At 37.0% G+C, this 22,943-nt stretch overlaps 2 protein-coding genes across 6 annotated transcripts; one reads left to right on the forward strand and one right to left on the reverse strand.

The window, feature by feature from the left end:
* Nucleotides 1–12,735: 12,735 nt before the first annotated feature.
* Nucleotides 12,736–20,294, forward strand: LOC113287389. Of its 3 annotated transcripts, none has more exons than XM_026536129.1 (16): nucleotides 12,736–13,047; nucleotides 13,371–13,865; nucleotides 14,085–14,178; nucleotides 14,787–14,973; nucleotides 15,112–15,370; nucleotides 15,889–16,104; nucleotides 16,206–16,292; nucleotides 16,390–16,524; nucleotides 16,762–16,917; nucleotides 17,040–17,287; nucleotides 17,668–17,748; nucleotides 17,826–18,057; nucleotides 18,296–18,394; nucleotides 18,494–18,679; nucleotides 18,848–19,105; nucleotides 19,853–20,294. In XM_026536129.1, exons 2-15 carry the CDS (start codon nucleotides 13,533–13,535, stop codon nucleotides 18,938–18,940), a joined length of 2,406 nt encoding a protein of 801 aa, XP_026391914.1. In that variant the 5' UTR covers nucleotides 12,736–13,047; nucleotides 13,371–13,532; the 3' UTR covers nucleotides 18,941–19,105; nucleotides 19,853–20,294. The 3 variants fall into 3 exon arrangements, with proteins under 3 accessions (XP_026391914.1, XP_026391916.1, XP_026391915.1); XM_026536131.1 differs by having other exon boundaries at nucleotides 16,804–16,917; XM_026536130.1 differs by lacking the exon at nucleotides 19,853–20,294 and having other exon boundaries at nucleotides 18,848–19,280.
* Nucleotides 19,619–22,479, reverse strand: LOC113287391. Of its 3 annotated transcripts, XR_003330035.1 has the most exons (4): nucleotides 22,054–22,479; nucleotides 21,613–21,698; nucleotides 20,326–20,428; nucleotides 19,619–20,092 (listed from the first exon to the last, which is right to left on the reverse strand). XR_003330035.1 is itself a non-coding variant. In XM_026536132.1 (2 exons), the coding sequence occupies exons 1-2, from the start codon at nucleotides 22,406–22,408 to the stop codon at nucleotides 20,028–20,030; spliced, it is 420 nt and encodes a 139-aa protein (XP_026391917.1). In that variant the 5' UTR covers nucleotides 22,409–22,479; the 3' UTR covers nucleotides 19,619–20,027. The 3 variants fall into 3 exon arrangements, 1 of the variants encoding a protein (XP_026391917.1); XR_003330034.1 differs by lacking the exon at nucleotides 20,326–20,428; XM_026536132.1 differs by lacking the exons at nucleotides 20,326–20,428; nucleotides 21,613–21,698.
* Nucleotides 22,480–22,943: the final 464 nt, after the last annotated feature.

Here is a 22,943-nt window from a genome sequence, read left to right on the forward strand (position 1 = left end):
GGTGGCGGTATGGAAGGTGCAAACGGAGTTGGTGGTGGTGGCAGAGGCAGAGCAGGTGGTGGAAATGGGTTCTGCATCGGGGGTGAGGGAGAAGAGATGGAGAAGAAGGAAACTCGATGGGAATTAGGTTGGGGCGCGTTTGGTTCTGTTTTGGGTAGGGTTAGGTATTGTGGTGTTGAGCGGGTGCAACAAATTTTGATGAACAACGAAGATGAGCGTTGGATTGTCACTTCTGAAATGGATCTAACGACAAGATGGAAGCAGGTCTTGAGCGACCGTTGGATGCCTGATACAACGAAACTGACGGCTCAAGATGGAGTTAGGTGCTGTAGTGTTAGACAGGAGCTTCAGACTTTGATGTACTGACAATGCTGCGACCGTAGGATGCTGAGATGATCCAATCTGACGGCTAGAAAGGGAAACGGGTATGGATATAGGAAATGGACTTGGATGAGGGTTTTGGGCCTTGGGTATGCCAAGCCCATATCTTCTTTAAGAACAATTCTTCCTTTTCAAGCCCAGTTCTAGCCTCCTGGTCTTGCGCACAACATTCTTCGCGGTTTCCTTGTGTGATTCCTCTTGGCTTCCATCACTTTTCTGCTCTTTTCCGCTCCGCAATTCACCTAAACTTTATTTGGTACCTAAAAATGCAAAATTAATTAATAAAAATATTTATTCTTGAAAACAATGAAAATACAGAATATGGGTTAAAATGGAGAATTAATGCACAAAAGATGAGTTAAATGCCAAGAAAAATATATAGAAATATGCACTTTTTAGCACTCATCAAATACCCCCAAACCTGTATTTTACTTGTCCTCAAGTAAAACAAAACTAAGGAAATCCTACCTATACCACTGTCGCTGGTCTCTCGAATGCATTTAGCGAATGCAATAAGCCTTTTAAACCACTAAGTGTCCCTAGTGGACGAGTGAAGTCTCGTGAAGGTTTGCTTAGAACGTACCTACAAAGTTCTAGGCCAAAATATAAGCTCAGATTCCATGAAATGTGACATGTGCAAGACAATAGAAGCTCACAGCAAAATGGAGATGTCAATCTAGCTATCAAAGGCACAATCCTAGCACTGATAACGACTAAATACACGTGATAAGAGTGTAAAGTGTATTTACACATGTTTCTAGAATGACCTGAAGTTATGACTACTAATCACCAAGAGATAGTTTTTAGGCTAAGAACCGAATTCTAAGCCAAGCTAGCTGTCCGGCTTTACGAGAATTGTGAATGTTCACCCAATGAGTTGGTGATATTTCAGTTTACCCGCGTTATACATCGATGGCTGCACCCTCCTTGCTTATTACAAGACTATTTACAACAAAAAGATGACTCTTTACATGACTCTTATTTACATTGATTACTCTCTTTTATTTTTGGAACAAGAGAGAATATTGTCTTTAACATGACAAAACATGGAATAAATAAATACTTGATTGATTATTATTTTTTTTTCTTTTTTTTGATTTTTTTTTTGATATTTTTTTGATTTTTCTGAATTTTTCTGATTTTTTTTTTTTGAAGAAATAACTTTGATCTTTACAACATAGTGACACTTTTGATACATGAACAAAAAAGAAAAACATAATTACATGACTCTTAGCAAGAGGTGGCCCTTATCGAATGCATCCGGTCAAATTCTATGGTTGCTTTTCTTAACGTATCCTCCAACTTCTATCCCAGCTAACCAAAGAACAAGCTAGTCAAGTCTCATTCAGTATTTTAAAGTGATTGGCAATCTAACTTCCTATCAAACACCTTGAAGATCGAGGCTATACATGTATTGGTAGATCGTGCGCGTGCAAGTTTCTTATCACATGTGAATTGTGCTAGAATCAGGGTGCCTAAATATCTAGACTAAGAATCCTTATGTTTACATACATGCACAAGAGTCAACATTTCAAGGTAAATGAGCTCCATTTTTATGATTTTTTAATTTTTTAATTTTTTTTTTTTAAATTTTTATATTTTTTCAAAAAGAATTCAAAAAGAAGGAGTTCTTGTTTTCAATTATGGCATATTATCGTGGTATCTACTCTATACCCCCAAACCTAAACTAAACATTGTCCTCAATGTTTCAAAAGATGTAAAGAATTATAATACAACATATGAAGAGGATCATGCTGAGTAGAGAAAAAGGAAAGAGAATACCCGATTTCGGCGAAAGCAAGATTAGAACTCCGTTATTCAAGGCAAGAATCCAACATATGTCAGCCGAGATCATATTGGATTAGCAAAATATGTACAAAAGAAACAACTTATTTTTTATTTTTTATTTTTTTTTTATACAAAAAAATTTTGGTTTTGTCGGGAGACATTTTGGCAAAATTTGGTATTGTCGGGAGACATTTGGTTTTTATGGGAACCTTTTGGAAAACTTTGGTTTTTTTTAGGGAAAAAGGGGGGTTGCAGTTTGTTTGAGGCCCAAAATTCAGTTTAAAAAGTTGGCCTAGATTTTGGTTTTCAGAGTTACAATTACAGGCCCACAGTAAATTCAAACAAGCCCAAAACAGTTTTAAACAAACTCAAAAACAAATTAATCAAGCCCAAAAACAATTAGAACAAGCCCACAAACTGGGTTCAGAAGCGCAGTTGGGTATTTGGCTGTTGGGCTCTCAGAGAGTAAAAGTACGAGGACCACTTGGGCTTGGAATTTGTTTTTCAAATTTTAAATTTGGGTCAAACCCAGTGTTCAGAAACAAGCCCAGAAGTTCATTTTCAGTTGGGTTTTGGGCTAGCAGTTTAGCCAAAAGCTTAGGCCCATCGGGGCTTGAAAATGTTTTTCAATTTTTTGTTTGGGTCAAGCCCAGAGTAGAAACAGGCCCAGAAGTGAGTTTTAGAAATGGGTTATCAAAATTTTCAGAAACAGAATTTGTTACAAGCCCAGAATAATTACACTTTCAGAATTTCTACTTTTAGTTTAGGCTTACACTTTGAAAAGGGGAGCCAAGTTGGGCTCCTTAGTTGCACAGCCCAGTTGGGCTTGGTTCTCAGCAACAAGCTCAGACCAGCAACTCAACAACAGCAGAAGGAAAACAGCAACATCACCAGAGGCTGGCTGTAGCAATGGCCCAAGCACCAGCAGCAGCAGGAACTCAGCAGCAGCAGGGAGAAGAAGAAAGTAGCAGCACAGCTGCAGCAACAACAACAAGAGCACCAGAGGCTCAGCACCAGCAGCAGCAAGTGGCAAGCCCAGCAGCAGCAGCACATCAGCAGAGGCTGGCAGCAGCAACAGGAAGCAGCAGCAGCAGCAACACCTGTTGGCTCAAAAAGAGAAGTAAGTTTCTCTTGAAAAAGAAGCAATGAGGGATCAATACAGCAGTGATATGCAAATTAAGATGCAAACTAATATGCAATATGCAAGATGCTAATGCAAGTTACACTAAGATGCAGTTAACCTAAGATGCAATGCAAAACAGTAAGATGCACAGCAAGTTATGCAAAAACAGCAAACTAAGATACAAGAAAAACTTCAACAAAACAGCAGCCAAGTCCCCGGCAGCGGCGCCAAAAACTTGGTGGCTCTCTAAAAGAGTCACAAACTGATACCTGCAAGTGCACAGGGTCTGTTGTAGTGAGTGTGCAAGGCATGGTAGAACCACAGAGACTAGGGTGTATAGTTGAAGTGATGAAGCAAGTGACAGTTAACAAGAAAAATCAGTGGTAGTGAATAAGAAACAGTGAAACAAAGACAAACAAACCAAGGCTGTGAGCCAAGGGCAGTGACAGAACTGAAAAACAGTAGCATGTAAAGCAAGTAAACAGGAACATGGTAGGGCTTTTGAATCCACATCTTGATCCTCAACTAAGGCAGATCCTAATCAAATCATGTTCTTGTTTCATCTCAGGGAAGATTATGGATGATTTAACTAATCTTACTAACTTACCCCTAGCATCAACTGTCTTCTCACAGTACAGCTGATCACAGGCTTGTTTGCTCAACCAGTTATCTAGCAATCCGCATTAGTGGAAGGTTAATCCCCTAAGTTCTCTAGTTCACCCCTAGCATTGAGTGTCTTCTTACAGCACACTCAATCACAGGTGCATTTGATCACTAAGTTTACTAACTTCCCTACTTCAATTAAGCACAGTCCTTCAAATGGAATGAATCCTTAGCTACTCTCACTCTTACACCCCTAGAATCAGCTGTCTTCTTACAGCACAGCTGATCACAGGTGCATTCACTCAACTAGCCAATTATCAATCCTACTTAGTTTCAGCACTACAAGAACAGTGACATGAACAAGGACTATCCTAGATTACAATTCAAGAGTATCATCTAACCCCTAGCAAATGGAGTTAGAACATAATGAAATTAAATGACAATGGAATTGAAATTGTTTAAAACATTGAACTAAACTTGAACTGAAATTAAATTCTAAAATGAACTGAAATTTACAAAACAATTTAAACTAAGAACTAACCCTTGAGGCACTGGCTATTCCAGTCCTCTTGGGTGAAGCACTGGCTAGCCCAGGCATGCCCTAAACAACATCCAAAGACCCATATTTATACATACAGTTGAAACCCCAAAATTCCCCCAAATCAGCAAAATTAGGGTTTGCTAAAAAGTTCAATTAAACTCACAATTCCCTCACCTAACACACTGATAACCACCCTAATTCGTGACCCATGCTTCCAATTGGACGTACAACCAATTTCCCCAATTTATCCCCAAATTATGAAATTAGGGTTTTACAAAAAATCCTTACCTAATCTCTGAAAACGATTGATAGATCTCACCCATGCTTCCTTCTCGTCTGCTGATGCTACCCATCCCTTCGATTTATCCTCTAACCTCACCTATTTCATCAACTCCTAACCTAGGGTTCCTGTGAGATGAAACGATTAGGAGATGATAATATAAGTGGCTAGAAAGGTAGGTATTGGTTGTTAGAAGTGATGATGGCTCGAGTGGTGGCGGTATGGAAGGTGCAGACGGAGTTGGTGGTGGTGGCAGAGGAAGAGCAGGTGGTGGAAATGGGTTCTGCATCGGGGGTGAGGGAGAAGAGATGGATAAGAAGGAAACTCGATGGGAATTAGGTTGGGGCGCGTTTGGTTCTGTTTTGGGTAGGGTTAGGTATTGTGGTGTTGAGCGGGTGCAGCAAATTTTGATGAACAACGAAGATGAGCGTTGGATTATCACTTCTGAAATGGATCTAACGGCAAGATGGAAGCAGGTCTTGAGCGACCGTTGGATGCTTGATACAACGAAACTGACGGCTCAAGATGGAGTTAGGTGCTGTAGTGTTAGACAGGAGCTTCAGACTTTGATGTACTGACAATGCTGCGACCGTAGGATGCTGAGATGATCCAATCTGACGGCTAGAAAGGGAAACGGGTATGGATATAGGAAATGGACTTGGGTGAGGGTTTTGGGCCTTGGGTATGCCAAGCCCATATCTTCTTTAAGAACAATTCTTCCTCTTCAAGCCCAGTTCTAGCCTCCTGGTCTTGCGCACAACATTCTTCGCGGCTTCCTTGTGTGATTCCTCTTGGCTTCTATCACTTTTCTGCTCTTTTCCGCTCCGCAATTCATCCAAACTTTATTTGGTACCTAAAAATGCAAAATTAATTAATAAAAATATTTATTCTTGAAAACAATGAAAATACAGAATATGGGTTAAAATGGAGAATTAATGCACAAAAGATGAGTTAAATGCCAAGAAAAATATATAGAAATATGCACTTTTTAGCACTCATCAACCTCACACCACCCAAACCGAAAAAACCGATGAGGCCAAACAGACTAAAAATGTGGAAAAAATGTAGTGCGAACGAAAAAAAACAATCCAATGATTCTTTGAGAATGCAACTGAAAGGTATGTAATTCACCTCAGATCACATAGTTTTTTTTTTCTTGGTTTATGCTAGTTATTTTTAATAAGATTTTAATTTTTTTTTCTTTGTTGTTGAAAATGCAGCGAGAGAGCTTACAGTTTTTATTTCTGCAATCTTGATGTGGAAGTAATCATCAGCGGAAAGCAAATACAGTATCTAATGAATAATCAAAACATTCACGGCGAGATTATTGATTACTACATCACCATGCTGAAAACAAAGATGGAATCACCGCAAAAACCTGCAAACAGGAACCACGTTATTCTCTCAACAAATGATTATGTAAGTAACAGAAAATCTTGGTTTGTTCTCTAGTTAAGATGATCCATATTTAGTGTCAGTTTCTTTGTGGATAAACAGTGGGAGTTGATCCATGTGAATAGGATAAACAACCACTGTTGATCCAGTTCCAGTGTCAGTTTTATATGGATAAACAATGGGAGTTGATCCAAGTGAATGGGGTAAACAACCACTGTTGATCCAGTTTTAGTGTCTATAATTTATTTTTGATTTGTGTTGATAATGCTTTGCAGTTTCGTTATCCAGTTAAGATGATTCATAATATGGCAAACTAATATATTTGAAAATTATATTGATATAGGCAATATTGGGAATGACATTAGCCACGCAAAATATAGCAAAAGTAGAGAGATGTGGGATTCTGGAGAAGATAAGGCAAAGTTACACAGGGAATGTTGAAGACACGTACCTCATTATACCAGTGTGCTTGACTAATCAGCAAGGTGTTGGATACCATTATATGGTGCTCGCGTTGGTAAAAGGAAAATGGATAGTATACAACTCTGCAAGGCGCAATGCGGCTTACAATTGGCAGTATCTTGTGATGATAATACCACTGACTAAATTGCTGAATGAAATGGGCCACAAAGATCCAGAGACAGGTGGTGATATAAAGACAAGCTTTTCACACTATACAGTACCAGCACAAGACGGATGCGATTGTGCATTGCACACTTGCATGTACATGAAAAATTTGGTAAAGCGTGGAAACTGTGAAAATCTATCTGAAATCACTGACTTAGATGAGAAATTGAACAAGAAGAGAGTGAAGCTTGTAGTAAGAATCTTGTCAGAGTTGGGTGCATGGATGAATCCTGCTTCAGCTGCTGATGTTATCCAACTTCCTGATTCTGCTACTGACTCTGTTACAGAAATATTTCAATTGCAAGACTCGGCTGAACCATTAGACTGAGCTTGTTGTCATAGTCTTTTCATTGTCTGTAAAGAAAATGCAACTGTAGTTTTTAAAAAATCTATATTAGTAAGTAAATCTAATTGCTAGGTCTGATTTTGAATGAATATGTTATCATGAAACATTATTGTAGGTCTGATTATGAATGAATATGTTATTATGAAACATTATTATTGCTCTGATTATGAATGAATGTTACATGTATGTAAAAGCTTGAGGAGTTTACTAGTAAATAGAGATAGAACCATGCCAATTATTTTTTTGTTTAGTGTGTCAACAACCATTTTAGTTGGATAAACAACCACTGTTGATCCATTTCGGTTGGATAAACAATCATTGTTTATCCACAAGAAAAGGATAAACAAGTGCAGTTGATACATTCTATACAAGTGTGTTTCCTGTAAAAATCAATAAAATTGGAACCTGCATGCTGACATATACTAAAGAAACACAAGAATAAAATTCATAACAACAAATAAGAATCTATGTGATTAAAAAAATTAACAAGTCCAAACCAAAAAAACATAAAAAAGAAAAAGAAACAACCAACTAGTTATAAAACTAAAACAAGTGGTTCAGAATGTGAAAACACCAAAACAACTTCAAAACAACATCCTCTTCAAGAATTTGATGATCCTGGAATGAGACTCCTTGCGAAACGTTGGTGCACGAGGAGCCAAAGGAGCTCTGCGATATGTTCGCCGGTTGTGAAAGGTGAGCATCCCACATTGGCCACACTTCCTCTTCTTCCGCACCTTTTCACGAGAACAGTGATACCTAGTACATTTAGGCCTTCCAGCTTGTTCTCGACCACCATTGGGAGGCCAAACATAACCCTTTTTATTAATTCCAGGTGGTTTCTCAGAGTCTGGAATATGATATATGGGTCGAGAGTGCAACTTTCTATAGTAGTCAGAAGTATAATAAGGGCTGATGTACCTGTACGGTTCATTTTTCCAATATGCAACATTGCCTTCATTGCATGAGTGAAAGGAAAGCTATGTTTTTGCCACCATCTGCAGCTGCAAGTTCTAGAATCCAAGTCGACAATATGCTTTCCTGTTGGAGAAATGATCTCAAATACTTTCTCACTTGATCTACGAACCCTGTATGAACGACAGTCGTTTATCCTCTTGTTAAACCTCGCTTTCATACGAGGAGTAAGAACCGCATTCCACTTGTAAGGCTCTAATTTCCTCTTGTAATTCTGCTCCATTACCTTAGCACGAATAGAATCGACAAGCTCAAGTCCTGGAAGCGGCTTATCACTCTTAATAACATTATTGAAACTCTCAGCAATATTAGATGTGTTCTTACCCAACCTCTCTCCTAGAAATGCATGAGAAGCCCATTTCTCTAATGGAATCTTCATCATCCAAGCAACCATTGAATCCAACTTTAGATTACTCATACTCTTCGCAGCAGCATAATTTTTTTATTTTGTTAATGCAGTGTAGCACTGTTCGAATAACATGACTGCAGTTTGTCTGCTCTTGCCCTTTGGAACAAGAATATTTCCTTTCATATGGTACAGACAGAAGGATTGGTAAGCATTTGGGAAGACTTCAGGCACATGCTTAAAAAGGCCGATTCCACGATCTGATATGATGGTCAGTGGATGATCTTCACGAATAATACCCTTCAAATTGGTTAAGAACCATTGCCAACTCTCACAATTTTCACAAGGAACAAGACCAAATGCAACTGGATAAATCTCTACATTAAACAAAAAAGAAAATAAGTGTCATAAAACTGAAATTGATACATTTCAGTTGGATCAACAGTAGAAGTTTATCCATTTCAGTTGGATAAACTGTGGATGTTTATCCATGATGATGGATCAACAATAAGTGGCATAAAACTGAAATTGATATATTTTAGTTGGATCAACAGTAGAAGTTTATCCATTTCAGTTGGATCAACAATTGATGTTTATACATTTCAGTTGGATAAACAGTGGATGTTTATCCATGATGATGGATCAAACAAACAACTTGATTACTAAAACTACTAAATGAAAAAGAGTGATAAGTAAAAAGTTATACCTTGGTTACCAGTTTTGCCGCATGCAACCATAAGACCACCTTTGAACTTTCCAGTGAGAAAGGTACAATCGATAAATAGAATTAGACGACAGTAATTGTTGAAACCAGTTATGGAAGCTTCAAAAGCAACGAAAAACCTTTTGAACTGACGCGTCACACTATCATACTCAAAATTGAAGACACTTCTAGGATTGAAATGTTCAATGACATCTTTATACCAAACAAAGTCTGAATAAGATTTGATATCATCACCCCAAAGAAATTTCTTGGTGAAGTTTAAACCATGGTATGCCTGAATATACGTGAGGTCAACCCCATATTCATTTCAGAATAAATCTATAACTTCATAAGCAGTCTTCTTCTTCTTCGATGCTCGTAAATCATCTGCCAAGATATCCTTCATAAATGATTTTCTCGTCCTAACTTTTGATGGATCGGATGAAGCTAAACTACATGAATGCTCTGAAACATATCTCTTGCATTGGAATACACCATTTGATTTGTCAAGGAGAGAGGCGTGAAACCTCCAGCGACAATTTTCCTCCTTCTTGAACTTGCACTCCACAGTGTATCGTTCAAAGTCACTCTTAACTAATTTATATTTGCGACCACTATTTATTTCGTACTTTGTAACAACATCCTTAAATTCTCTGATACTACCTTGAAACAACTGTCCTACTCCAGTTAAGATGTTGGCCCAAGCATCAGACTTCTTCGGTACCTTTTTGATCAAACACGCATCATCAGTGATGTCTTCCACAACAACTACCTCATCACTTGAAATACAATTTGATGATGACGAAGAAGCAGGAGCAGAAGAAGATGATGAAGGAATATAATCAACACAAGTCCTTAACTGGATTTCAAACTTCAACAAGTCAATCCCTTGTGAGCTGCAGTAGTGAACGAAAAACCTCATTTCCAAATCGTGATTGATGATATTTGAAGTACCATCTACAGGGTAACCAAAAAGTATAAGTTCTTCAGGAACATAAGGCCACTTTTGTTTCACCAAACTTATCATATCCTTGGCAGTAGTTGAAAATGAAACAGGATGAGAGACGGTCTGATTGCAAAATTTGAACTCTGCAACAACCATCTTTGTCCCGCAACAACCATAACATATAGTGGTGTTCAGAATAAATCTGTGTAAACAATCACTGTTGATACAAATAAAATGGATCAACAGTAGAAGTTTATCCAATTTAGGGGATAAACAACAACAGTTGATCCAAATAAAAGAAGGATAAACAATAGAAGTTTATCCATTTCAATGATGTTTTTGAGTAAACAATCACTGTTGATACAAATAAAATGGATCAACGGTAGAAGTTTATCCAATTTAGGGGATAAACAACAACAGTTGATCCAAATAAAAGAAGGATAAACAATAAAACTTTATCCATTTCAGTGATGTTTTTGAGTAAACAATCATTGCTGATACAAATAAGATGGATCAACAGTAGAAGTTTATCCAATTTAGGGGATAAACAACAACAGTTGATCCAAATAAAATTAGGATAAACAATAGAAGTTTATCCAATAAATTTGTGTAAAATACCACAGTTGGCCCAATAAAAGGTAGTAAAAGCATGAATTTCAAGGCAAACCAATAAGAAAAGCAGCCCAAACTACCCTAAGCTACATATTTGTATTACGTCGCGCCTCACTCGGGGGCTACGCCTCCTCGTGAAAGTTAAATTCAATGTAGAAGGTAAAATAAAAGCTACATTATCAACAAATTAGAATGCATAATGATTATCTGCAAATCTACCAAAGAAATAACAAAAAAAAGTGGAAATAAGAACATTTTGTGTTCAAAAATTTGGATCAACAATATTTCAATAGAGTGTTTTGTGTATCAACAACATAATATCTAGTTTTCATCAAAAAAATAATCAGTAGAGTGTCTAAATATACATAACAAACATGAATCATAAACATTTCAGCATCAATTTTGGATCAACAACAAAACGAAATGAAATTCTTCAACATTTCAGAATATACATAAAACCAAAGTTTATGAGCAGATTTAAGAATAAGTGTAAATAACAGATCAAAAATTAAAAGGTACCTGTTTAATAGATGAATAAGGATCTAAAGATCAAATTATATCGATATCAACCAATCAATCTAACAGAATAATCACGAAATCAATCTTCCAAAATAAATCACCATCTCTGCATCAACAACCAAAAACAAAAATTGTAAATAAAAATCAACGAAACTAACATGCAATCATCAAAAACAACTATATGAATCTTCAAATAAACATCAACAGTACCAATTTGTTTCAGAAAGAGAGATCCAGTTGAACGGAGCAAAAATTTCTGTTGTTAATGGAAATTTCAGTTAAACATAGGTAAAATCTCTGATTCAGTGGATGAATCTAGCTGCACGGATGATAAAGAAGATGGAGGAGAAGATGAGTTTCAATCTCCGAAGCATAAATTGAAACGGAAAAACTTCGAATCAAAATTTTCACGAGCAGAGTGGATCTTCAGCTGGTTACGATTCCGTTGACCAATCTTGCTGCAAGGATGATGAAGAAGATGAAGGAGAAGATGAATTTCAATCTAAGCATAGATTGAACCGGAAAAAAATCGAATCAAAATTTCACGAGCAGAGTTCAGCTGGATCTCTCTCTCGTTCAATTTTTGATTTCCGTTAATAACTGAATTTTAATTATGTTATCTGAATATATACATAGGGTACATTTGGAAGTCCATAATCTGTTATTAGGCCCCTGATGGGCTTGTACAAGAAAATGGATAGAATTATTGTGTGATAAGGATATTTGGAAAGTCCATCAAAAGAAAGGATATTATTTCAATTTCCACTTTCTTTTTTTTATGTCATTTGTATTCTGGAGTCATGGGCAACCCACGCGGCTGTTATGTTGATTTACCAACAGTGGTGTCAAATTCCTATACAAATAGGACTGACTATTGAAGCTTTGTACGCCGTTGTGGACTGATTTATTTTCTCACTGGTAGTCAGTTTTTATATTATTTTTTGGCAACATTATATTTACAGCCTGGAAGTTGAATGGCCCAGCAGATTTGGTGGTGGTGTCACAAAATACATTATATGCTTCAACTTGTGGGGCTAGATTCTGGAATCTATGGATGCCCAGATGGTCCAGATCTTAGTTTTGTTATTGAAGCTTTAGTTTTGACTTGTGCTTTATCAACTATATCAATTTCACTTGTTTGGCAAGTGCATCTGCTGCTGCTTTATCACACAAGACACCAACATATCAGTTTTAACCATCGTGACTCGTGATAGAGTAGTAGCTTTTGACTTTGGGGAAACTTAACACTAGAGTTGTTGGCCCAGTCTCCTCATATCATATCATATCAGTGCCTGGCAGTTGGCTTCCCATTTAATTTTGTTTGTTTCTTACTTTAACAATAGGCAGGAAGGGTATATTGGACTGGCACACTTCCCATAGAGACTAAGACAAAAGTAAAATGCCAATTGTAGGGAAAAGAAAATGATCAGGAAGTTTAGGTGCAGTGGCAGTACAGACAGAACATCCTAAAATACCACACCATGATTCCTTCATTTTGGGTCGTCTCACATAGACCACCAAACTTTTTATAAACAGGCAAAAATGAAGAAAGTCATCATGTTATGACATTTAACTTGAAAGAGTTAAAATCAACGACCCCTTCCAAAGTCATTAATTTTCTATGTTCAAAGCAGCCTGCCGACACACACACTCTCTCTCTCTCTCTCAATTGTGATTTATTAGTATTATTAATATATATATTTTCTTAAATTTTATAATTGTTTTCTCAATCTGGATTCTTCTTAGAATCACTGCTTCTTCTTCTTCTTCTTCAACGGTTTACGTCGTCTCTCCTCTAAATCTTTGGTCCAAATCTCTGTCACGCTGTATCCCCTGTTTTCTCATTTTGGATTCAGATTAAGGTTAGTGTTCTGCTTTTAACAATTTCTACATTTCATTCGTTCTTTTCATGAATTTCGTTGAGGTTAATATTATTATTATATATATACACAAGTCCCTTTTAAATCTTCTTCGAAATTCTAACTGTTTTTATCTTCCTGGGTTAGGAATCTAAATGATGTTTTCGTTTTCAATGAGAATTACATACCAACTTGTATATTTTATTTCACTGTCCTCTATAATTGATTGTCAAATTTCTAGAGTATTTATAAACTTCTAATTTACTGAAAAATTCTAGAGATAAATGTGCTTAATTATTACTTTCTTATATATTTTATGAATGTAGGTATTTTGGCGCCACAGTCATTCAGTTTTCAGAAGAGGCCTTATTTTGTATATCTTGATTGATGCTCTTAGTGGGTGGGTGATGAACAATTACACTCGAAGCTTCAGTGGGTTTCCTTGGATTATTCATCTAGTTTTGTCTAGGGGTTGATTTTAGGAGACAATGTTCACCAAGACTCAGACATGGAAAGGTTCTTGGTCCTTGATAGCAACTATTGGATCTCTCATAGCAATAGTATCATTTATTTATTTGTATTCATTTCCGCTGTCACCGTCTTCGTTAGCTTTCTTTAGTGCTCGACAAGTTCAAGACTCATGTAATCCGATTAATGGATCAACTGGAGGAACAAACCCACAACCAGTTCTTAATTTAGATACTAGGTTTCCAGCTGATTCACACAAGGCTGTCGTTTATCGTGGTGCACCATGGAAGTCAGAAATTGGACGCTGGTTATCTGGTTGTGATTCAATCACGGAGCCGGTCAGCATTGTTGAGGTATTTATAAAGATGTGCAGATTTTTGCACAAGACTTCGGAACATTGTTTATACTGTCATTAAACGAAAATGTGATATGTCCTGGACACACTGTTTTAAAAAAAAAATTAACATGTAATAGTTGGATGCTATTTGACTCAGAATATCGCATTGAGATCGAAAACATGAGATGTTTGCATTTTCGCTGTTTTCAGTAGTGACGAGTCCTTATTTATGCAGACAATTGGCGGGAAAGCGTGCAAGAGTGACTGTAGTGGTCAAGGTATTTGTAACCAGGAATTGGGTGAATGCAGGTGCTTTCATGGGTTTTCAGGCAAGTAGGCTTTTGTGTCTCTCCAACTTTTCTCTGCCCTAACACCTGAACGCTTCCTTGTTGTGAGAATTCAAACCGACAGCTATGTTTTCAATTCATGGCCATATATATGTTTTCAATTCATGGCCATGTATTAAGAATATTGACCTTAAGCCACAGTCATGAGATCTGATACTTGAACCCGTTGATTATCTGTTTTAAAACTGATTCCTGTGAAAAATCTCATTCTTTGCAATCCACATTTTATGTAGTATTAAAAAGAGCAATTGAGTTCAGTAACACTGCTCTAAGAGCTATTCTGGGCAAGTTTTATATGTGAACTATCCCCAGTGAGTACATTGTATCTGTCAATACCTTTAACTTTGCAGAATAATCGGTTCAGATTTGGCTGTTTTTAATGCAGTGTCTAGAATTTATTCTCGTGAGTCGTGACTTTGAATCAAGGACTGCCATTTGTTATTAGCTGAAATTCTGAGGAATCATCAGACTCAGACTACTAACCTTTTCTATCTTTTTTTAGTGTTTTAGTTGCTCCAATAGTGATTCGATGTGTTCCATTACGGAAGACACTAAGTTTGTAGGTTTGCTGATTATTGATATTTTCACAGGAGAAGGATGCACGGAGAAACTGGAGATGAAGTGCAACCGTACAGGAACACCAGAGTTTCCTTATGGATCATGGATTGTTTCAATATGCCCAACCTACTGCGATACTACGAGGGCAATGTGCTTCTGTGGAGAAGGAACAAAATATCCAAACCGTCCTGTAGCTGAAACGTGTGGATTTCAAGTAAAGTAAATACTCCCAGCTTTGTGATCCTTGAATACATTATACTATGCCCGTTCCAAAAAGTTAAGATCCTTGTCCTGTCACCAAATTCTTAAACTTCCACTTTGGAGAAACAATTTGACGCATGATCAAATGTTCTTCAGCGAACCTTCTGAACCGGGTGGTGCCAATTGGACTGACTGGGCTAAAGCTGATCTCGATAATATTCTTACAACAAACAGTAGCAAACCTGGATGGTGTAATGTGGACCCAAAAGAGGCTTATGCTAACACTGTAAAATTCAAAGAGGAATGTGATTGTAAATATGATGGTATTTCGGGGAGGTTCTGTGAAATACCTGTCTTGTCTGTTTGCATCAACCAGTGCTCTGGCCATGGGGGTTGTCGCGGTGGATTTTGTCAGGTATGCGACTGGAACTCTCATGCTTACTATTATACATACAAGATAAGACATTCAATCAGAACTGACAAAGTAAGACTATTTGATCAGAAAGGAGAAATTAGTATCGATGAATACTTTTGTTCAGACCAGTTGGATCTAGCAAGTGGAACACTTTCTGGTTCAGGTTTCAAGAAACATGGTTCTTCAGTTGATGCCAATTCCTATAGAAAGTTAATACACTATTTCATAAGATGTAATGAGAATTTATTTCAATTCCAGAGCCCACACTTGATAATTGATACACATGCCATATACAAAATGTTCAGTAATGTCCATAACAAATGATCTATATCAAACTGAAACCCACAGACAAGGTGATATTGAATACAACTTACAGAAATGCACATGAAAAATATCAAAACTTTTTAAGGCTAAGCAATAGTTTCTCTATAGATTTTAAAAGTAGATGACATTTCTTTGTTGTACTTCTTTTTCTTATCCAAACTGATATAATTAAAACAAGTAATACATAATTTCAGTGCAAGGATGGCTGGTATGGACTAGACTGCAGTATCCCGTCAGTTTTTTCATCTGTACAAGAGTGGCCTCAATGGCTTCGACCTTCCACGGTTGATATACCTGATAATTCACATCTCACAATAGCTCTTCTTGGCATTAAAGCTACGGTGAAAAAGAAAAGACCCCTAATATATGTTTACGATTTGCCGCCAGAGTTCAATAGTCACCTTATTGAGGTCAGTGTTCTAATTTATAGCCCCCTTTCTTTATTTTCTCAAGCACCGATGAACCTTGTTTTGATCTTCTTTTCAAAACCCAATTTGTCTGTGTGCTACAGGGACGGCATTTTAAATTTGAATGTGTAAATAGAATCTATGACGACTTGAACGCAACAGTGTGGACAGAACAATTGTATGGATCTCAGGTATCACATCCACTTAAGTTTGAAGCTCAAGCAGGATAATGTTATAAAAGTCATTTACCAAGTCATTTATTATCCTGCAACACTACATTCTTTGCAGATGGCACTACTTGAGAGCATGCTCGCTAGCCCTTATCGTACATTAAATGGTGATGAAGCTGATTATTTCTTTGTTCCTGTTCTTGATTCTTGTATTATAACTCGTGCTGATGATGCACCTCACTTGAGTATGGAGGTACTGTTTCTGTCTGTTTACAACACCTGAATTGTGTTACTAAACATTGGATATCTAGATTGGTTGATCAAACAAGGAAAAAAAGTATGTTTTAATGACCGGCCTTTAGTCACAAGCAGCCGTTGGTGTTTTTTTTTTACAAAAAAAACAATAATAAATAAATAAATAATGGGACCCAATGTTTTTCTTTATTATATCATGTTCATGTTAATATGCTTGTCTTTTGTGCTTTAGCAGCAGTACCATAGATTCTCAGTGGCTCTAATATGTACACTTCAGGAACACATGGGCTTAAGGAGTTCACTTACACTCGACTTCTACAAGAAGGCATATGATCATATTGTTGAACAACATCCTTTCTGGAACCGTTCATCTGGAAGAGACCACATTTGGGTATGACGTAGGTATAGGAACTTTATAGGATTGTTGGTTCTGATAATATTTGAAATCAGAACTAATTTTTTGAGTTTCATAGTCAATGCTCTGATGCTGTTCATTTTAATGTCTGATGGCAGTCTTTTTCATGGGACGAAGGTGCCTGTTATGCCCCTAAGGAGATATGGAACAGCATGATGCTAGCTCACTGGGGAAACACAAACTCTAAGCATAATCACTCAACAAGTGCATATTGGCTAGACAACTGGGACGCTATTCCTTCTTCTAGTAGAGGCAACCATCCATGCTATGATCCGGAGAAAGATTTTGTGCTTCCTGCATGGAAACGGCCTGATCCAGATTCCTTGCGATTAAAATTTTGGACCAGGTAGGGGTGTCGATGTTGAGTTTGGATTGGTTGTTCAACTACTGCCCACTGGTTCTAGTTTAATCGAATTCCAGTTACACTTGGCTCGTTGCATGTCTTCATGTTTACTTTTTAATTCTTGTAAGGATTTGTATGAAAGGATAGGAATCAGAGGGTCCAAGTGAAATACCAAAATCTGTAAACTGGTTCTTGGTCTTATCTGTTTGCTCCAAATTTCTCTGAATGTTATATCACCCAGAACAGGATTACTTTTTGATGATACAGCTACATGTTTGTAGCAGTTCTTGTACTGACAATTGTGAAACTTGAAGCTGCGAAATTACATTGAAGTTTTTGTTTGTTTCCAGCAAATTAGTACTGAATGAATGTTCTATGTGCAGGTCTCTTAAGGATCGTAAGAAACTTTTCTATTTCAATGGAAATCTGGGACCTGCTTACGAAAAAGGCAGGCCTGAAACAACGTAAGTAAATTTGAAAAACATTCTTACATACCCATTTGAGACAACTTAATATAGTGCTTGGCGATTACTGTCTTTAGGTATAGCATGGGTATCAGGCAAAAACTAGCAGAAGAGTTTGGGTCAACCCCAGACACGAAAGGAAAACTTGGGAGACAACATGCAGACGATGTGATTGTTACTCCGGTACGTTCTGATCATTATTACAAGGACTTGTCCAGCTCCATCTTCTGCGGCGTGTTACCTGGAGATGGTTGGAGTGGTCGTATGGAAGATAGCGTTTTGCATGGTTGCATTCCTGTGGTCATTCAGGTTTCTCCTCTCTCTTTCTCTCTCCCTCTCTGTCTCTGTGACTGTGTGGGTGTGAAAGATCAATAAAAAACACATAGTAGAGTTATCATTACTTCATAAATCCGATTCTATTTGTACTGCAGGTGCTTGAGTGGTTAATATAAATGATTCTCGAAATTGGATGCTTTAGATTGTCACATTTAGTTGATCTCTTTTCTAGTCATCTTCCCGTTTCATTTTATACCGATATTTGTTTCAGGATGGTATCTTCTTGCCATACGAAAATGTGCTAAACTATCAAAGTTTTGCCGTACGAATAAATGAAGATGAGATTCCAAACCTGATAAAGATTCTTCGGGTAACTTTTCAGTTAAAACTAACTTAAGTTGGATCATGCGAAGTTGAAAATGCATAGCAATCACTTACACTATATTATTTTTGTTCCTCTTCATCGTAGGGATTTGATGAGACAGAGTTGGAATTTATGGTAGAAAATGTTAAAAGGATCTGGCAAAGGTTCTTATACCGCGATTCAATTCTACTTGAGGCTGAGAGACAGAAAACTACTTTTGGTCACGTGGAAGATTGGGCTGTAGAGTTCTTAAGATTAACTGAAGATGATGTGTTCTCCACGTTCATTCAGGTACTCACTCTATTCGCCTGACCATTGCCCTTATAACTTAAAGATTCCTTGCTGTGAATAACTGTCTGATTTGAAAAATTAGTAGTAAATCTTTTTTTCTTGATATTTTACATGTTTCTCAAATCTTAATACCAAATGATTTTGCTGAACTTCTTTTGATATGACAAGGTATTGCATTACAAGTTACACCACGATCCTTGGAGACAAAAACTTAGCTATTTAAAGAAAGAGTATGGAGTACTGAAAGATTGTTTGAAGTAATATATTAAAACAGGGGAAAGATAGATTAATTATGAGAAATATATAGCATAATGCAGAGTGGCAGAATTCGTAGGAGAAGTGCTTGATCATGTACTGCAATCCGAATGTAGATTGATTCCACAAATACACCACGCAAGTGATTATAGGTGTTACATGAACTCCAAGGTAAAGGCCCTTATTCTTGCAATGGTTTTGTTTCAGTTACAGGTTTACTTTGCCTTGTTTATAGTGAAGTAGAGTAATAATTGTCATTATAGAGAAAAGGTATTCCTTCGATTCCTTGTGAAGTTTGTAATTTTCAAGTATAAATACGGAAAAAGGTGATGCTTCATATGCAAAACGTGTGATTTACTGATATTCCATATGTTCTATATCCCTAAAGCTTTATTATACTAAATAAGCCCATAACCCCAATATCCTACTCTTCTCTTGTAATTTTACAAAATCGTAAGTTCACATTTCATCACTGCAATCATGTCGTACCATTGACAAGAGGATGGGCTCAGAGAGATTTTCACAAGGCTTACACAGAGATTTTCATGAAGTTGGCAGTGATCCAGCTAAAGCTTAAAAGATGTTGATAGTACGTATTTATAGCTCCAAGCCTGTCTTATACAGGTACTGGTGGGAGAAAAAACAGAGGGAAACAAAAAAGCAGTTAAAAAAGGCATAAAAAACTGAGGAAAAAAAACAACATTTTCATGATTCCACCCACATTGGCCATATAGTTGAGTATGTTCTGAGTTGAGATATTACAAAACATCTGGACAGTTTTAAGATCATCAGATCAGCAAGTCTCAGTTGACTAAACTAAAAATATCAGTTTGTAATTCCATTTTCGAAGCATGTAAGCATTCGGTATATTGACAGTTCATCAGATTTGGCAAACTAATCCAACACTAAAACCTGCAGGAGTAGCAGTGCTCTTCTCTCTCCCTGGAACCACAAGGCTGTGGCAATTAGAGAGTCCAAATCTGATATACTTATCTCCACAGATTGCAGCAGTGTAAAGCATGTCATTGCGAATCAAGAACCACAAGGCTGTGGCAATTAGAGAGTCCAAATCTGATATGCTTATCTCCACAGATTACAGCAGTGTAAAACATGGATCACACCTATACTTGAATGGTGGCTGGTTACCTCCCTTTATACCTGCATAGAGAAATAAACACATTATAGGGACATACATTAAGGATTCAAAATTAAATCGGTTTCAATATCTTCTACATACTAATATTGTAGTTTTCCTTAATCACATAATATCTTCTATACTGCAATTAAGAAGTCGGATGTGTTTTATTCATCGTCATTTAAGAACTTAGAGTTACATGATTGTAGTTTTCTTTTTCTTTAATATTACTATTTACCCCTTAATCACAGCTTACCAAGAATTTCTCGGACAGTTAGCCAGAATTGTTCTGTCCATTGACTCAAGAGAAGCTAAAGCATGATATAACTTGGTAGGATTTCCACTGAGAACCTTATTCTCTTAAACATGAACAGTAAACGAGGGGTAAGGAAACTACAGTACACGAGGTAGATAAACAAAGCACCATGCGCAGTTTAAAGAGACAATCACAATTTCAAATCTCTTTTTTTTTAAAACATATGAGCTCAGACATATTGCAACCAGCTATCCAGAAAGAAGGGAAGTTGAGACGAGAAAAGTACAGCTCAAGATGATAAGCCGGAATCAAGTTCTATATACCTCTTTTACTTTCATGGCATCCTTGGTGGCCTAGTTTTCGGAAAAACGTCTTCTAGTGCTTACTTGTATTATAGAGTGCCAAGGACAAACATAAAATATGTCGGTAACTGATTACAAAATGCCCTGTTAATAATCAGATATTGCCGACTTAGTGACTTAAAGATTTGTTACAGGCGTTTTTTTCTTTTTTTTGCCAAACCCTTTAAGAGATTTTATTAAGAAGGAAAAGAAAGCAAGAATAGGAGGGGAGAGGAGGAAAAGAAAGAAAAAAGAGAGTTACATTAACAAAATCTATAAGTCACTAAGTCAGCAATATGCCCCTATCACCTCCCATTACTGTGTGAATAAAAGGTGTCAAGGTTGGTTCTGCAATTCGAGGTGAATGAATGCACCAACTTGACCGTGTTTCTGTTTTACACTTTATAATATCCCCATTAGTGGTTTCAACTTCATATTCTCTGAGTTGTACCTAAATCAAGACATACAGTGAAGTAAAACCAAGCTCATGAACTTATTATCCTAGGTCGGAATAAGTTGATAGGATCCCCTTTTTTTATGTCCCCACGTTCCTCTCGTGTGGCGACATGGGGGCGCAAAAAGGAAAAAGAGAGATGGGGTTTCTCTCGGCAAGGTTTCATCAATAAAACAAGAGCTTCAGAGTTGAAATTTCCGTTAAATGTACAGTATCCATAATACAGATAGTGTAGTTTTGATAACGCTTGTGTCTATCAGATATAAGTGTAACCTTGTCATGGAGAACTAATGGATATAGGTACTAGGAGGTCACCTTCCTACTATGCTTAAAAATGTTTATGTTCATCGTGTTACCAGCATTTAGTGATTGCATCAATCTTATAAAATGTACATGTACATCCTAGGAACAGCATCAAATGCACATACACCGGCAGAGACACGGACATGTTATCTGAGTAGAGAATTGATTTACTGTTTAATTCCACGGTACCTTGATTTTGCAACAAGATATCTACTTCTTAACTGCCATCACTCATCAGTATCCCTTGTGTTGATTTTAATGAAAATGTAGTAGTCCTGTGAATAAAAACAAACTTAGATGCTTCCCGAGGAATCATTGACTAGAAGAATGACTATGTATGAACCAAAGTAGTCCGCTCTTGAAAGAGTTGCGGAAATAAGAAGTATCAATCATCAATCAAAAATGGATTTAGCAACTGGGACTTGGTTGCTGCCCCGGAATATATTTCATCATGTTATGCATCCTTTAGGATTCTTACACATTGCATAAAAAGATCACTCTTCTGGTACTGGATTCATTTATTTGTATAGGTTAAGTTAATTTCTAAAAGACAACCCTAATAAATTGAAAATCGTATTTCAGAAAATAATGGTACAAATCAATCCAACAAGAAGTATTAATTGAACTCACTTGAGAAATCCCTGATAAAATCCTCAACACGAACCCTGATGATCTTATTAAACCAGTGAAACAGCCGCTTCTTCTCCTGGCTTTTTGACGGAAGAAGTAAAAAAGGAACTGTAGAAAAGCATAGATAAATAAGCAAGTAATATTCCAAAGAGATCAGCAATGGCATCTTTAGTAGAAGCACCGGCAGATTTCCATAGTCCAATCTCATCTCCAAATTCTTTAGCTGCTCCAGCAGACATGGACACGAGAGATCCAATCCAAATACTCCATCTTCTGAGGAAAGGATATCGAGTTGTGGTTGTAATAGCAACTGTTGTTGAAACGAGTATCGAGATGAAGAAACAGAATAAGACATGATAGAGTTTGTCTAGGGCAAACCAATCGTCCCCGCTCTCCATTTCGGTCACAGACAGATGGCCCATCCAACAACTACTACTGGTAAATCAATTGAGAACTTTCGTGTTTAGTCCAGAAAACCCGATTCGGGTTAATCTGTAGTCCAGCCGCAAAAAAAATAATAACCGGAGGTCCAAAAAAATTTTAAAAACTTAAAAGTACTTGACTACCCTTTTTTATTCTTTTTCTCATCGTTTTTATCTACAGATGATAGACAAAACTCTTCTTCCTTCTTCTCAATCAACAACACCAACAACAAAATCAACACCAACAACAAAATCAACACCAACAGCAAAATCATCTCTAAAAATCGATTAATCTTCTTCAGCAAAAACCAAAATCTCCAATCAATCTTCTTCAACAAACCCTAACTTCATTTTCAGCAACTCTAATCCTAATCTTCTTCAATCAGCAACCCTAAAATGGTTACCAAAAGGGAGATTAAACGAACAATTAGAGAAGTAATTGTATAAGAAACTCTTTCACCAGCAAAA

Source organism: Papaver somniferum, chromosome 6 (genome assembly GCF_003573695.1).
Source record: "Papaver somniferum cultivar HN1 chromosome 6, ASM357369v1, whole genome shotgun sequence".
Taxonomy (NCBI): Eukaryota; Viridiplantae; Streptophyta; class Magnoliopsida; order Ranunculales; family Papaveraceae; genus Papaver; species Papaver somniferum.

Excerpts from the sequence above, each read along its gene's own strand:
- LOC113287389 (XM_026536129.1), top strand. The coding sequence starts at position 13,533 with ATGTTCACCAAGACTCAGACATGGAAAGGTTCTTGGTCCTTGATAGCA. Across the intron at positions 13,866-14,084 it reads AGCCGGTCAGCATTGTTGAG|ACAATTGGCGGGAAAGCGTG; the intron begins GTATTTATAAAG and ends TTATTTATGCAG. Across the intron at positions 16,525-16,761 it reads CACCTCACTTGAGTATGGAG|CAGTACCATAGATTCTCAGT; the intron begins GTACTGTTTCTG and ends GTGCTTTAGCAG.
- LOC113287391 (XM_026536132.1), bottom strand. The coding sequence starts at position 22,408 with ATGTCTTATTCTGTTTCTTCATCTCGATACTCGTTTCAACAACAGTTG. Across the intron at positions 20,093-22,053 it reads TTTTATCAGGGATTTCTCAA|GTATAAAGGGAGGTAACCAG; the intron begins GTGAGTTCAATT and ends TTCTCTATGCAG.